Source organism: Mustela erminea, chromosome 19, assembly GCF_009829155.1.
Source record: "Mustela erminea isolate mMusErm1 chromosome 19, mMusErm1.Pri, whole genome shotgun sequence".
Taxonomy (NCBI): Eukaryota; Metazoa; Chordata; class Mammalia; order Carnivora; family Mustelidae; genus Mustela; species Mustela erminea.
In genome coordinates, this window is record NC_045632.1 from 28696443 (window position 1) to 28712716 (window position 16274).

The 16274-nt window shown below is 52.1% G+C and overlaps 1 protein-coding gene across 8 annotated transcripts in view; it reads left to right on the forward strand.

Moving 5' to 3' along the window:
* NOD2 (nucleotide binding oligomerization domain containing 2) overlaps positions 1-16274 on the forward strand; it is a 35078-nt gene extending 18804 nt beyond the window's left edge. For 4 of the 8 annotated variants that reach the window (XM_032325309.1, XM_032325315.1, XM_032325313.1 and 1 more), the window contains 8 exons: positions 2242-2325; positions 2555-2638; positions 4899-4982; positions 6966-7049; positions 7778-7861; positions 9773-9856; positions 13438-13521; positions 14970-16274. In XM_032325309.1, coding sequence (XP_032181200.1) covers positions 2242-2325; positions 2555-2638; positions 4899-4982; positions 6966-7049; positions 7778-7861; positions 9773-9856; positions 13438-13521; positions 14970-15042 — 661 coding nt within the window. In that variant the 3' untranslated portion in view covers positions 15043-16274. Of the gene's footprint in view, positions 1-2241; positions 2326-2554; positions 2639-4434; positions 4529-4898; positions 4985-6965; positions 7050-7777; positions 7862-9772; positions 9902-13382; positions 13523-14969 lie in introns of those variants that run through there. The other 4 variants (XM_032325311.1, XM_032325310.1, XM_032325312.1 and 1 more) reach the window with 4 other exon arrangements.

The following is a 16274-nucleotide window of genomic DNA, read 5'->3' on the forward strand; positions in this document are numbered from 1 at the left end:
GAGTCATTTTCCTGACAAAATATGAACATTTTTTTGGATGGTGGAAATATCATTCTCAAAGGGGTCCTCAAACCCCAAGAGGTTGGGAACCACTGGTATGGTTGATCCTTATAGACCAGTCCACCCATAGAATGAGTGGATCCCCTCTTTTCTCAGTTAAGGAAAGCCCGCGTCCCTCCTGGGATGTGTCAAAAGGCTGAGGGGAAGCTCAAGGTCTGTCTATTTTTAGAGGAAGGTGAGGAAGGTCTGGTTCCAGTGCTCAGCCTATAGGTGCAGAGGAGCTTCTGGAAATGCAGATTCTAGGACCTGTCCCCAGTGATTCTCATTCTGTGGGTCTAGGGTGGTCTGTAGGAACCAGCTTGATTTTCCATGAACCATAAAAGACCTTGACCAAGTTCTACTGCTCTTTACTCTCTGTACCGAAACTGCCAGCGTGCGTGGGAGGGGAAAGGATGAGAAGGTTGCTGCTTGGGCCTTTCCTGTGTGTGTGTGTGTGTGTGTGCACGTGTGTGTGCCAGAGAGAGACAGACAGAGACAGAGACAGAGGCTAGTGGACGGGGGTGGGTGGGTTCCTCTCCCCCATAGCCACACTGTCTCTCTCCCACTGGAAATGTTTCCATGCCAACAGAAATGCTCAGCCTCCAGGAAACGTGTCTACAAAGTGTCCCCATCTAGGTTTCTTTCGACCCTGGCTCTGACTCCCGGCTGCGGGCTTTCACGGTTTTTTTGGCTGTGACCCACCGAGAAGGAGAAGGTACAAGCAGGCACACAGCCATCTAAAAGTGAAACAAAAACTTCACAAAATGGCTTTCCTGTGTAAACTCGGATACATTTCTGCCCTCTTCTGTTCTTTTTCCCTTTTAATAAAAATGCTGCTAGACCTTCAGAGTTGATTTTATGACCCACCAACGGGTCATGACCTGCAGCCTGAAAATCGAGACTCTAGAAGCCCATAGAAGGCATGAGGGGGAGAGAAACACGTGAAGTCGTGCTCAGGGGTGGGCTTTGGGGTCAGACTTCCAGAGCCCTGATGCTTTAGGCGCTGAGTGACCTTTGCGTGGTCACTCCCCTTGTCTGTGCCTCAGTTTCCTTCCCCTGAATAGACATCGTAATGGTACCTACGCAGTGAGCTTTCCTGAGGATTAAATACCTTTACTTTTGGGAAGTGCTTAGGTGAGCGCCCACGCCTCGGGTGCTGTATGCACACGAGTTGTCCTGGTTATGGGGAAGCTTCTACCCGTTTTGGGTGCTCCCAGGACTTTACATGCACTGTCTCTTTAAACCTGACCTCCACATCCAGGTGGGGCTGGGAATGCCATCCTCTCCCTTTTAATTTTTTTTTTTTAAAGATTTTATTTATTTATTCGACAGACAGAGATCACAAGTAGGCAGAGAGGCAGGCAGAGAGAGAGAGGAAGGGAAGCAGGCTCCCTGCTGAGCAGAGAGCCCAATGCGGGGCTCGATCCCAGGACCCCGGGATCATGACCCGAGCTGAAGGCAGAGGCTTTAACCCACTGAGCCACCCAGGTGCCATCCTCTCCCTTTTACAGAGGAAGGGAACAGCAAATGGCCCGGATATGGCTGCTAAGGATCCGAATTTCCACTGAGAGATCCCAGAGCCCAGGTCCTTAACCTTTATGTTAGGGTCTCCGGGATCTGCCTGAAGATGGGGATCATGGGCACAGCTGTTACCATACACAGGTCCTGGGGCCCCACCGTCACCCCCACCCAGGGGAGGGGTCTGAAAGTCTGCATTCTAGAGATGCTTTCTGAAGATCTGGTGATCAGGCAAGTTTGGGGGGGGGGTACTGTCCTCCAGTACCCTTCTCGGGGTAGGCGCTGGCTAGCTCCCACCACACCCCACCCACCTTGGAAACTTCTGGAACCTTCCTTTCGTGAGGCCACTATGGAGATCATTTCTGTGTTAAAGAGCTGAAAACAGTGCCTCAGGCAAGGCCAGTGACCACTTCTTCCAGGGTCCCAGTGTTCTTTAACAGGAGCTATAGGTGCCCAGCTTGCTGCGCCGTCCCCCACCCAGGGCCTGACGTCGGCACCCTGATTAGGGATGGGGCTTTTCCCAGTTCTGGGGTGCTCAGGGCTTGCTGTGTTTCCCAGAAACTGGCCAGACACCAGCATTTTTGGGCCTGAGTGAAAATCTCTTTGGGGGGGAGGGGTTCTTGCTTCTTTGATTTTTCTTCATCAGCTCCCTTTTCAGATTTATTTATTTTGTCTTTTCTTCAGCTTGCGGGATAACAACATCTCAGACCGAGGCGTCTGCAAACTCGTGGAGCGAGCCCTGCACTGTGAGCAGCTGCAGAAGTTAGCGTAAGTCGGGCTTGGGCTGGGGACATCGGTCGGGGCCTTGTGCCCGCAGCCACGCTCTAGGTTATGCCACAGCGACAGTGGCTGTGAGCTATGAGCTGTGGCCGGGGGTGTCCGCCTGGTCAGAGAATGCGGGCGGCTCCTGTGCAGAGGGAAACGGCCACCCTGGGCTTGGGTGGTCACTGACCACTGTGCTTTGTCACCACGGCCCCTTTTTTTTGGAACCTTCCAGACTCTTTAACAACAAACTGACCGATGGCTGTGCACCCTCCATGGCCAGGCTCCTCTCGTGCAAGCGGAACTTCCTGGCGTTAAGGTGAGCCCGGTCCTTTCCTAGTCCCTGGAAACTGCCTTTCTTCTGCCCAGCTGAGCCCGCTAGTTCTGGTCTTGGCCCCAGCGTGGCCTCTGCCGGGCTGGCGATCTCCCGGCTACAGACAGGGCCAGTGTGCCCTCGGAGCAGAGTTTTGCCAATGCTCTGACCTCCCCAGCAAATTCCAGACTGGCTCTGCTGAGGGCTTCCTGACCTTTGACCTTCAGCCCCCAGGGCTGAAGAGGGTTCCTTCCCTGTGTCAAAGAGTGTTATGAGCTCTCTGGGGTTACAGAGCTGTGGGCAGAGGCGTGCGCAAGTCCTCTGTCATCATGGTGGTGGCAGCCAGTCATCGAAAAGCTCTCAGAAGGTCCTGTCAGCGCTTGGTGGGTTCCGGCTTTGTACTCCAGTCCCTGACGTCTGCATTTCTGCGGCTGTTGGTCTTCCCGGCTGAACTGGAGTCTCTCTCCTGAGACCATGAAATCTCCTCTCCCGCTGGCCGCTGGCTTGACCTGGCTTTGCTTTCTCTCTCTTTCTCTGGGAATGCCTTGCCTCCTGGATTTATGCGGCCGTGAAGGAAGGCAAAGCCAAGAATTGCTTTCATCCGTTCTTTCTACAGCCTGGGCTGGGTGTGGGGAATGGGAGCTGCCATTTTTAAAATTGCTAACTGTGGAGTTCAAGCTCAGGCCGGGCTACAGAGGCCAAACCCAGAGGGGCCTTTCTGTATAAAGGATTCTCTTCTGCCACCACCACCTGCTCCTGGAGACTTAGAATCCAGAGACCTGCTGTGGCCAGAGGCCAGGGAGGGCTGTGGGGTAGCGGGAAGGTGTTACATGCAAACTTGATGTCTGGGTTCTGGGCTAGAATAGCAGGAGAGTGGAGAGCATGGGGCTCTGGAATGAGACCAACCAAGGTCTGGGTCCAGAGTCCCTAAGATTTGAATCCTCATTTGCTCTATGACCTTGGGTCTGCCCAGTGTCTCTGTGACTCTGTTTCCCCTTCTGTAAAATGTGGATAATAATGACAGCCTCCTCATAGGTTGTTACGATGATGAAATAAGTTAACGTATGTAGAAAGCTGACAGAATAGAGTCAATACTTCAAGTAGTGAGCTCAGTGGTTAAAAGATGGAGTATCATCACGAAAGTTCTCCGTATGTATGTCCATCGGTAGTTCAGGCCTCTGAGGAGGGATTAGATGTGCCAGAAATCTGTCTGGGAAAATGCCAATGAGGAGCAGCAGGGGAGGGTGCTGGGGGAGGCTGGGAGAGTCATCAGACCACAGGGCAGGTCTGGCCCTGAGTGAGGGGGAGAGGGAGGGAAAGAGGGCTGGGAGGAAGTGTCCTGGCTTTCCGTGCAGTTCTAAGAGCAAAGATGGCGGCGGCCAATCCTCCCGCCGAGTTTGCCCAATGGGTCTCAGGTCTCCCGGTCAACTGGCTGGGAGCCACCTGTGGGAAGCGGGCCTTGGTACAGAGGCGACCTTGGGTTTCCCAGCCCAGCAGCAGGGCCCTTAGTTACAGGGCCTGTGGTCAGAGGTGTGAGAGGCTACCACGCTCCTTCTCGAAGGGGGTGATGCTGCCTTCCCTACAGCACTGTGAGCTACAGTGGCTTCATAGGTCTGAAAGTTCTCTTGAAAGAGGAAAGTGTCTTATTAATTCCAGGAAGCCTGGGCTTGTGAGCAAGAGTTCTGGGGCCCTCGCTGAAACTCTCAGAGTCATCTAGATGTGGCTGAAGCCTCCCCCCTTCAGCCCCTGCTCAGTGGGTTCCCCTTCCCTCTCCCAGCGGCCTGGGCCTACCCTCTTTCCAGAACAGGTGAATTCTCCCACCAGCCGCAGTGAACCCAGGAAAGCTGAGGGAAAACAGAGTCTAGCCCCAGCCTGTGGCTGACACGGGAAGAAAAGGTGTGACAGTGAGTCACCCTCCCTCTCCTGGGGAAACCACCTCTGAGGACACCTGCCTATTGTGCCTCCTGACTGTACCTGTCACACTGCTTTGCAAAACGGGTTTCCCCCATTTCTTTCCCTTTGCAGCTGGGAACTGAAGTAGCAGGAACCATTACTAAGTTCCCCCAAACGGGAATAGGAAAGCACAGACACTCCCTGTTGGGCGGGCAGGAGCGAGAGGACAGGATCCTGCGTCCTATAGGGAGGCCCTCAAAGCTTTTCTCCATGTTCTGTGTCTGGGACACACTTTCCCCACCAGCTCCTGGCTTTCTGGGCACTCACATCCCCCTGTCCCACACTCTCTTAGCCTCCCTGCCTTTCCTTCCAGGCTGGGGAATAACCACATCACTGCCACGGGAGCCCGGGTGCTGGCCGAGGGGCTCAGAGCCAATGCCTCCTTGCAGTTCTTGGGGTAGGTCGGATTCTGGGTCAGAGGGACCTGCATTGGGGTGGGGGTGGGGGGGGTTGGGGGACTTGGAGGTAGGTGACACGTTTTAGCCAGAAGGCCCCAGAGGCGGTGGGAGAGAGTGGGTGGCCCTTGGCTGCTTTGGTGTTTGTCTTTCACTCAATAAACAGGAAGTTCAGGATGTCAGGTGGTGGCGGTGGTGGGGGTTGGTGGTGGTGGTGAGCAGTGCCCATGAGCCGGTGGCCGCAGGAAGCCCTCTGGGCCTCGCTGGGGCCAGGGCCGTGGTTCTCATTTTCATGTGTCCACCAGAACCCCTTGGGAGCCTCCGAAGAATGCCATTGCCTGGGCCCCTCCCTAGACTGATTAAATGAAATGCCGAGGTGTGGGGCTTAAGAATCGGTCATTTATAAAAAAGCTCCACAGAGGCTATGCAGCCAGAGACGAGAAGCAGGGAAAGTGATGGAGGTGGACGGGGCTGGAGACTGGCCCCAGCGTGGGAGGGGGGCTTCGCCAGGTCCTTCAGAGCAGGCGTTGCCATGGGGCCGGGTCAGGGCTGCCCAGGGAGGGCAGACGAGTCAGATGCGGGCTGGGAGGGCTGTCCCACAGAACACGGGTCCCCAAGAGAGTGTTGCTGGGGTGGCGGTGGTCGGCGGGGAGGTGGTTTCCTTTGGTTGCCAGGCAGAGTGACCACCTCCCCCCTAGGATGGCATCCACGCAGCACCCCCCTCCTGTCCCGCCTCCCCTGGCATGAGCTAGGGTCTGTTGGCTAAGAAATGGGAGTTTGAGGACCCAAGGCTCCGAGAGACGAAACCCTTAGGGCCCAACCCATTTCATAGGCAGGCGAGTTGCCCACAAGCTCGAGAGATCAGCTCCTTTCCAAGCTGCATTCTGAGCCCCACGGAGTCCAGCACAAAGGCAGCCCCAGCCCTACGAAGCTCTCTGGGCTTGGGGTCACAACTAGTGGATTGGAGGGAGGGGTGCATTCTCTTTCAACAGGTGTTTCTTAAGGCACCTGTCTGGACCGGGCACTGTGCTCAAACCTCCGGATGCTGTCCTCTGATGCGAACTGTTCTCAATATTGGTTTTTTTCTTCTTGCTTAACGATAATCTTTCATACCCTAATGACCTCATTTTTGAAAGACAAGCTGCTTAGTATTCCCCGGGCTGGATGGCTATAATCTATTTAACTGGGGCTCCTGTTGAGACACACTGAGGTTGTTCCAGGTTTTTTTTTTTTTTTTTTTTTTTTTTGCTATTACAGGGTTTTCTGCAATCTCCCTGGGGCACAGAGCCGTGTTGGTCCATAGCCAGGGCTCAGAAAATATCTACCCGATGAATGAAATTGCAATGAACCTCTTAGTTTGGCCAGCTTTGCTCCCATGTGCCCAGCCAGGTCTGGGCTCACTTTCCGTGTGTAAAACAGCCAGGTCGCAAGGTCTGAGCTGGGCACCACCTTTTGAAAAGGGACACATCCATCCCAACCCAGGGGGTCTGAGGGGGGACGACCGTGGAAGTGAAGGAGTTTGGCACCATTTAGGAATGGGGAATGCTAGGGAGGAGCAGAGAGAGAGCTGGTGTGTGGGAAAAGAGAGACTTGTTTTGGGTGGTCCCGGAAGGTAGTTCAGGGCCTGGGAGTAGCAGTCACTGGGAAGCTGCTTTGACCTAAAGCTCAGGAAAAATGTCACAACCCTTTAAGTTGTCACTGAGAGGGAGTTCCCTGTCCCTGACGGCATGTGCTACAGTTGTATAAATCTGACGGCTTGTAAATCTGGCTGAAAAACGTCTAAATTTAGTTTGGCCCTCCTTCCAAAAATGTGGAGGTGGGTCCACTGTGCTGGGACCTAGGAGCCCCACTGAGACCCTTCTGGAATTGGGTGGTCCTAGCGCCCCCGGCTGGGGATGTAGAGGGGAAGGGCACTCCTCATACGGGTCTAGAACACATAGCAGTTACTCACGGACTGACTGACAGAATCTGTTGCCCTTTTTTAGGTTGTGGGGCAACAAGGTGGGTGACGAGGGGGCCCAGGCCTTGGCTGAAGCCTTGGGGGATCACCAGAGCTTGAGGTGGCTCAGGTAAGCTTCGGGATCTGCATGGCTGTGGGGAGCCAGCATGAGGAGGGAGGAGGAACCTGGGCCAGATTTAAAAATCCTTCATTTGCTTCAACTTTATTTTCACCCCCTCCCCCCACCCTAAGAAGAAAAGACCCTTAGATTTGGAATCAGGACAGTTGAGTCTTTCTGGGTGACTTTGGAGTGTCCCATCTCCTCTCAAGGGTCTTGATTCTCAAGGGCAACTAGGTGGCTCAGTCAGTGAGGCATCTGGCCCTCGATTTTGGCTCAGGTCGTGGTCTCAGGGTTGGGAGATGGAGGCCCATGTCCAGCTCTCCACTGAGCATGGAGCCTGCTTAAGAATCTCTCTCTTTCCCTCTCTCTCTCCCCCTCCCCATTCTCTCTCTCCTTCTCTCTATGTCTCTTGCTAAAAAAATTTTAAAAAAAATTATAAAATGGGTCTTGATTCCTTATCTATAAGTTGAAGATTTGGGGCTGCCTCAGATGTATTTTATCTCAAGGACCAACTCCCGTCCATTCTTAGTGGCTGCCCAGGACATCTTGTCGGGAAGGAGTCTAAGGCTGCTTCCTGGGCTTCACAAAGGAGAGCATGGTAATCAATCAGTCACGGCCGAGGTGAAACGGACTAGGGAGTAGGGCCATACATGTTGTGCATTTTGCCCTTCTTGGCTAAGCTTATCTCTGCGGTCCCTCCCCGCCTTGACATGTTTTCGATCCTTGATTTCGTTCAGCCTAGTGGGCAACAACATTGGCAGCACGGGGGCTCAAGCCTTGGCGTTAATGTTGGAAAAGAACATGGCGCTGGAAGAACTCTGGTGAGTTGGGGGGGATCCCCTGCTTTGGGGAGGCAGTTAACAGCCTTTCTTCATTCCTGGGTCTCCTCCATGGAAATGGAAAAAATAGGATAATCGAGCAGTTGGGGTTTTGGGCTTGTCTTTCTCTCTGTCCCGGGTGGCATGAAGCATATGGGTTTGTGTCCTTCCTCCATGTGGCATAATGGTGGGGAGCAGAGACTCTGGAATCCAGCCGGCTGGGCTTCCAGGCCCGCTGTGATCTCCCACCAGTCATCGAACAATCCCTGCATCCCAGGTTTCTTACCAAATGGATCTGGGGACACAGTAAAATGAGGGGATGACTGCTTCGAATGGTAAAGCACATGTTATTGTATGTAAGATGTTTTTATTTCTTTTTTTCATTTTTAAAGATTTTATTTATTTATTTGATGGAGAGAGAGGATACACAAGCGGAGGGAGAAGCAAGCTTCCCGCCGACTGGGGAGCTTGCTGTGGGGCTCGATTTTAGGACCCCCAAATCATCACCTGTGCTGAAGGCAGTCGCTTAACTGACTGAGCCACCCAGGCACCCCTGTTTTATTTCTTAAAAAAAATTTTTTTAAATTTTTAATTAATTAATTAATTTAAAAAATTTATTTGATAGACAGAGATTACAAGTAGGGAGAGAGGCAGGCAGAGAGAGGGGGAAGCAGGCTGTCTGCTGAGCAGAGAGCCCTATGCGGGACTTGATCCCAGGATGCTGGGATCATGACCTGGGCTGAAGGCAGAGGCTTTAACCCACTGAGCACCCAGGGGTCCTGTTTTTCTAAGGCGAGTATCTAAAAACACTGGAAAGTAGAGTGAGGGTCACGTTGGAAGGTGGAGTGGGGTTTGGAGCAAGTTAAAAGGTGAACTTTAAATTGTACTTACATTGCTGACCTGAAACTGATTCTGGGTTTCCCGTCCTTTAGATGCCACTAGTCTGGTCTTCCTAGGATGTGTTCTGGGTAGTCCCTGATTATATCAGGGAGATCAAATAAATGCTGCTTTCTCCAGGAAGTGGAAGGGCATTGAAACCTCTGATCATTGTCACAAAATGGATATTTTAGTGGCCTTGGCTGTCAGCAGGGCTCCATAGCTCTGCTGACGTCCCATTGGTTATATCCTGGAAATTCTCATGGCAGGTGGCAGGTCTCACCCTTGGGTGTATCAGTTATGATGACATGGCTGGGCTGCAGGGCAGGAAAAACTCCATGTCCAGGGGCTCAAACCAGTAAAGGATTTATCATCTTCACGTCGGACCAGTCTGGAGGCAGGGGCGGCACGTGGAGCTGGTGTAATGGCTCCAGCAGGCCAACAGGGGCCTGAAGACGCTGTCTGTCTGTCCCTTTACATCCTCAGTCTATGGCTTCAAGGTTGGGTGCCTCATGGTCACCAGATGGCTTCTGATACCTGCAGCACTATTTTTGTGTCCCCAGATTCAGTATGTATATCCAGGAAGGGCAGGAGGCACAGGCAACCGAGGTTTCTGTCCTGGAAAGATGACTTCCAGAAGCCCCATCACCAGCACTTGGCCATGTGGACATCACTGGCCAACACGGCCATCGTGGAGAGTGGGAAATGCAGCTTTTTTTGTTTGTTTGTTTGTTTGTTTTTGAATCAAGCACAGGGCTGCCCAAATAGAATAAGGCTTCCATGAATAAGAAACGGAAAATGGCTTTTAGGTCACTGGGACATGAGGAAGCCTGGGGTGAATTCTCTCCCAGAGGCACCCCCAGAATGAAAACCTTCACCCCCCAACTCTCCCTGTTCTCACTTTTTCTGTAAATGTAGATTTTTTAGAAGTTGGCTTTTCTAACTGGGGGAGGGGGGAAGCAGATTAATCCTTAATGACATCCTCTTCCCTAATAAACGTTACCGTATCAACCAGGTTTTCTCTCTTGCTCTTGCCAGCCTGGAGGAGAACCGTCTCCAGGATGAAGGTGTGTGTTCTCTTGCCGAAGGACTTGAGAAGAATTCAAGTTTGAAAGTTCTGAAGTAAGGACCCTGTGAGCAAGAGCCGGGATGACAATGACTGACCTGGTAGGGGGGCTGGGGGTGGGTGAGTAATCTGGGCAGTTTCCCACCCGGCTAACTCAGGGATCCCGCAGACACAGAGTTGTTTACTGGGGAGGTGGTCCCAGCTCACGATGCTGAGAGGTCAGTGACCTGACATAGGGGAGGACATGGACTGAGGAACAAGGGTGTCATCAGGCAGTTATGACCCTGCTTATCACCGAGGGCAGCGGGAGCTCAGACCTGCTGGGGAGCTCCAGAAACCCCTCCCCAACTGAGGAGCGAGGCAGCCGGGATATTTATCCACCGACTGCCTGTCCTGCGTCCGTGTGCTTGTGGGAATACGAATTTTCTAGGGCTTCCGGTTTGCCCTGCACATGGCCGAGTACATGCTGGGGGTCTGTTAGAAAGTCCTCTGGCAGAGTGTGGAGGTTTTCCCAGCAAGCAGCCCTTGGAGTTAGAGGGGAAAGCTGAGGGCATATGGATGGGTTGCCGATGGCATCCGCTATGGGGTTTACAGGACTTGCCTGCCCTCGGCAGGGCTCATCTCTAGCTCAGGCAGATGTCTTCTTCCATCATTGCCAGTGGTTTCTCTTATGCTGTGCAAACAGGCACGCTTGCCTTTATTCATGGTGCGTTCACTTATTTCTTTGTTGTGCATCCATGCCTACATTCATCCATTTATGTACTGATGCAAAAAATATTTCCGGAACAATAACTGTGCCAGGCACTGTTGGAGGCCCCGAGGATAGAGTGGTAGAAAGAAAAGAGCAGGCTTCAGCCCCCTTAGCTCTTCGGTTCTAGTGGGCGAGGCAGATAATGAACAAGTAAGCAGATACACAAGAACATGTATAAGGGCTCTAAAGAGAATTCAAGGGAAAGATGTGTCTGGGAGTATCTGGAGGGGCCAGGGTTGTAGCTGCCTGGGCAAGGCCTCTCTGGGAAGGTGGCATTGGAGTTGAATCCTGAATAATCTAGAAACATTATTGTTCTTGTAATGCTGAGGTCTCAGGAATGTGCACCGCAGGTGGCCCAAACAGCAAGTGCAAAGGCCCTGAGGCAGAAAAAAGCTTTGTGGTTTTGGGAAGGGCAGGCAGGACCTATGAGGTTGGAGGGGAGGGTGGAGGGAGAAGGGGCAGGGTGGGTGGGGCACGTAGGCCTCAGAGCCATGGGAAGGATCTGGGGCTTTATTCTAGGGGCATTGAGAGGCCTTGGGAGGATTTTAATCTGGGCAGTGACATGATCTGATTTACATCACAACGAGATCATACTTGCTGCTTTGTGTAGAACAGATGGGAGAGGGGTAAGATGGAAGTGGGGAGACAAGGCAGGAGCTCCTGCTGTCTTCCAGGCGGCAGATGAAGGAAACTTGGATCAGGCTGGTGGTGGTGGAGAAGGCTGGTGAAGGTGGGTAGGCTCTGGTTGAAGGTCCTGTGGAGGGTCCAGGAGCCACCAGCTGGAGGGCGGCAGCGTTGGCCAGAAGCGGTGGCCCCCCCTAGCGGTGGGCTCGGCGGGGCCTCCCCCACTCCCTGGAAAGGGACAAAGGATGGGAGGAGGAGCCCAGCTAGGGATCATCACCAGCTGGTGCATGGGCTTCTCGAGGATGGAGCCGTGCCTGCTGGGCACCAAGGGTCTTACTGGAGAGGGACAGCCTCAGACAGCTCCTTGTGTGACAGGAAGGGTGGCATCCACCCTGGCAAATGTGGCCCATGGAACACGCTCGGCTTCCGAGGCGGGCAGACAGCTGCCTCTGGGAGAGTGTCTGCTTTGCTGCCAGCCCGCCAGCCACTCTGGCAACACTTGTTTGTGTTGCTTTGCAGGGGCGAGGAAGTTGCCAAATGTTTGGGGGAAAACACTTCCACTCGTCACTTGGGTGAAACGGAGCTGGGAGGACTGGGGGATGCCTGGATGGTCTAAGGGGGGGACGCCAGGCTTTGCACATGGGGGAGGGGGTCTGGCAGTAGTACCTTGGTTACTTTAGTACCAACCAGGTGTGGACTTGGCATGTTTGTCCTCTGTCACCGACACAGACTTAGCTCAGGCAACCCCAAGGGCTGCCAGGGATAGCAGCCGGCCTTGTTCCCCGCTGCCTGGTAGAATGAAGCACCCCTGCATTCCATCATCCCTCATGGTTTCCCCATTAAAGCGAGCTTCCTGGGGCACCTGAGTGGCTCAGTCAGTTAAACATCTGAGTTTGCCTCAGATCATGATCTTGGAGTCCTTGATCGAGCCCCCCATCAGGCTCCCTGCTCAGAGAGGAGTCTGCTCTGCCCCTTCCCTCTGCTTGTATTCTCCCTCAAATAAATAAGTAAAATCTTAAAAAAAAAAAAAAAAAAAGCAAGCTTCTTATGTATCTTGGGGGGGGGGGTGGAAAGGAAGAAAGAAAAAAGGAAAAAAAAAAAAAGCCTGCTTCCTTCTTTTTCCAGGCAAAGTGACTACCAAACGTTGGTTCAGTGTAAGGGCTCCAGTACCTGGTGGGTTGGGTGTGGACCCCAGCTCCAACATTACCCACTGTTTCTCTTTGGATTTGTGTTTCAGTGGCACTGAGTGTAAAGGAGGGTAATTAATAATGGGACCCTGCTCTTAGGGTCGTGAGCGTTACTGAGCTGACGGAGGTATTGGGCTGGTGCGTTGTAAGAGTTCAGCAGATCCTGGCCCTTCGTTATTATCAGTGTTGGCTTTGGGGCCGCTTCCTGGATGGTCCTGAAATCCTGGAGATGTCTCGAAGGCCAAGCTGTGAGCTAAAAGAACGGCAAAGGGTAGTGGCTCTTCCCCCATTGTCCCTAACAGGGTGCCTTCTCCCCTATCAACTGCCAACCTTGTATTTGCTCAAATCCATGTCCCTGTGTCCCCCATCTACTCCCCAAATGGAAATATTGCCGTCTATTGATTATTTCCCATCAGTTGAGTACGGGGCCAAATGCATTTGGCCATTCCTTTTTTTTTTTTTTTTTAAGATTGTATTTATTTATTGGACAGACAGAGATCATAAGTAGACAGAGAGGCAGGCAGAGAGAGGGGGAAGCAGGCTTCATGCTGAGCAGAGAGCCCGATGTGGGGCTCGATCCCAGGACCCTGGGATCATGACCTGAGCCAAAGGCAGAGGCTTTAACCCACTGAACCACCCAGGCGCCCCCATTCCTTTGTTTTAACTCTTAAACTCCACAAGGTAGGTGCTCTTTTAGGTCTTACACAGGAAGACCTAAAGGAAGTTGGCATTAATTTGCCAGAAATCCAAAAAGGAGCAGTATAAGCTGGATTGGAACCCAGGGAGTAAAACACACATACTTAACCCCTCATGCCAGATCGCCTTCCAGAGGGAGTAGCTACTTGACTAGATACACGAATTGGGGGAATGGGGGACAGAGGGGTGCATTTCCTTGGGGGCTTTGAGCCTTTGTGGATGAGTTCTTTGGGAATCTCAGACAGAAGAGGGACATGTCAAGGGGGCAGGTGGGCTTCTGTACTGTAGGCTGGCCCTCTCCCAAAGATGCCTTTAATCGGACAGGCCCAAGAGGAGAACCAAGCATCCTTGAAGCTCACCCTTCCATCTTCTTCTCCAGGCTGTCTGACAACTCCATTACCTACTTTGGGGCAGAAGCCGTCCTGCGGGCCCTGGAAAGGAATGACACCATCCTAGAAGTCTGGTAAGGCCCCTGGGCCATCCCCTTTACCTCTTTGAGCCTCCTTTTTCCAATCTGTAAAATGGGGCCAGGAGAAAGAGGAAACCTGAGCATTTTCCCCCTGGGCTCTGACATTCCATGCCATTCTGCTTGCAGTGGATCTAATTTCTGTCCGGGGAAGATGTTTTCCCATATCCCAGCATGGACCATGTAGTTCATTTTTAAACCCCGAGTATTCAGGAAGGTTTCTGTTCCCAGTGACAGTGTAGGAAGAGGTGTGGTGGAAGATGGACATGGACACATGAACTTGGGGGCATTGCACCTGCCTTCTCAGGTCAGGGCTGTTGTCTCTGGATGGAGGTGACATTGGGGGGCGGGGGTAGATGGGGGGAGGAAGGTGCTGCTGCCCAGTGTTTCCAGATCTTTATAATTAAAAGCCACATTCCTTCATGTGTTTGAAAAAAACACTGAGTCTCACCTTCAGAGATGTATGCTCCTTCCTTCCACGGATGTATTTCACTCCCAGAGTAAGTAGAAAGGTTTCCCCCGGTTTGGTGTGTAACGAGCGAATGTCCCACTGTACGTGTTTCAGGCACTGAGCTACAAGCCAACCTTTCAAAACTAGGAGATTCCCCCATGGAAATCATATTTCTGAGTTTTCTTCCCAAGGTTTCCAACTCTGGGTCCCCATGGGAAATGCCAGCAAGTAAGCAGAGTAGAGTAGGGCTGCCCCACTGAGATGGGCAGAGCAGCTCATGCCGATCGCATACCCAGAAAGTCTGGCGTTCTGCACCAGGCTCCTTTGACTGCTCTATGTGGCCTGTCTTGTCCCTTTAAACTTGTAACCCCTGCTTTGCATATGCTGATGGACCGGTCCCTCCCTCAAAAATCAAAACAAGGCAACAGTGACAATACATATTGGATGATGAAGTTAAAAATAAAAACTTGTCGGGAAGAAATTTTTCCTTTCCGTATGATTGCATAAGCCTTGTAGACCGTGAGGTCCTCGGGTCCAGGTTTTTGTTTCTGTGTTTGTTTTAAACCATCACATGGTCATAGGAAATGTCACATTCTGCGTCCAGGGGGAAGAAGCCAGCATCGGGCTGATATTTTAAGGGTTCTGATGTTATTTGCCACCTGTTGACAGGACTTGGGAGGGCACAAGGGTTTGCTCATTGCATTCTTGGTAGATTCTGCTGTTGCCTTAAAAAGAATCGCCGGCCTTGGGGAGTTGGGGCCGGCTGGGTCCGGTGCAGATTTTCTCTGCAGAGTCACAAAGTCTTGCTTCATCACACGCAATGATTTTGTGAGCTGCCCTGGGTGGACCAAGGCTAACGCCAGCAGGGCAGGGCTGCAGCAGGACCCAAGGGCCAGGCCATCAAGGCCCAGGTTTAGAAAGTAGCAGCCTCCCATTAAAGGCACCATCCAGGCTCAGCACTCATCCGAACCTCTCTTTGCTTTGTCCCCTTTAGGCTCCGAGGCAACACGTTCTCTGCCGAGGAAGTGGAGAGGCTCGGCCAGAGAGACACCAGACTCTTGCTCTGAAGCCTGGGGCCAGTGTTGATCTCAGCGTGTTTGCGAACAGGCTGTGGGTTTGGACCCCTGAAGTTGGATACAGAGCCGTGTCCTGCCCAGGTCAGGGCTGGTGCAACAAGTCATCTCTGTTCCAGCAGAGGAAGGAGCAACAGGGTCCTTCACAGCATACTTTTCTGCAGCCGATTTTGCATCCGGTTCTGCCCAAGATTCAGTCCACGGAGTGTCGCAGAAGGGTAGCTCCTCCCTGCCTCCTGCTGATCTGACACAGGACAGCAGGGCCCATGGATGTTATCGTATCATTGTGGGTTCGAGACCTGGATCCGCAGGAGAGGCCCCTTCCCGCCTGACTCACAATGAGGAGGGGGACTCAGGATGCAACTTTCTGCCAGGTTTCAACTCCTGGGTGGTCATCTCTCCAGGCTGTTCCCCACATCTGGTCCCTCCCCCCATTCTGGATACCCCTGCACATGGGAAGGATTCAGAATACTGGGTGTTTCCAGCTTTGATATTTAGAGCCACAAATGCAGGGTGGGAAGGGCTATAATTTACCTGCTGTCCTTCCCGATACTTAAGACATTATTGAAAGGGGACACATGACAGCCACTTAGTTCCCCCAGACATTCTGGATTTTCAAGGAAAATAAGACCACACTACAGCTGATATCGCACACACACTTTTATTTCCAGGGAAATCAGTTAGTCTTCAGTTAAGCTTTTGGAAGCCGCTCTCCACCCAAACGCAGTGTTGTAGAATCAGTCCTGGCCAGGATTTGGAGCGATTCCCCCAGGGCTCTGCCTGGTGCCTGGGAGAGGGACTCTGACAGCAGACTTCCAAAATAGATTCAGAAGAGGTGGTTCGGTGTTACGTGATAGAAAGTTATGGATCAGAAGTTTACAGGGGCAAGATCAAAGACTTTTCCTTATAAGACAGATGTTTTCCCGGATTTTTTTTTTCCCCCAAATGATGTATGTTGAAGCCTCTATAAACTGTCAGGTACTGTGCAAGTGTTACTACTTAAACATTATTATTTGTGAACACTGGTTAATATTTACAAACCACTTTGTTTTATTCTCCCCAGTTTGTTTTTTATAAAAAAACGCAACCACGGATTTTACACTGTAAATCGTCACAGTGAAGAAAACGGTGGTGAGCCCTCCTCCCACCCAAGCTGTCTTCATTGTGACCAAATATTTAAAAAAAAATTCCTGAATGTTGTCAGATATTAAAGCAACAGTTTTTTA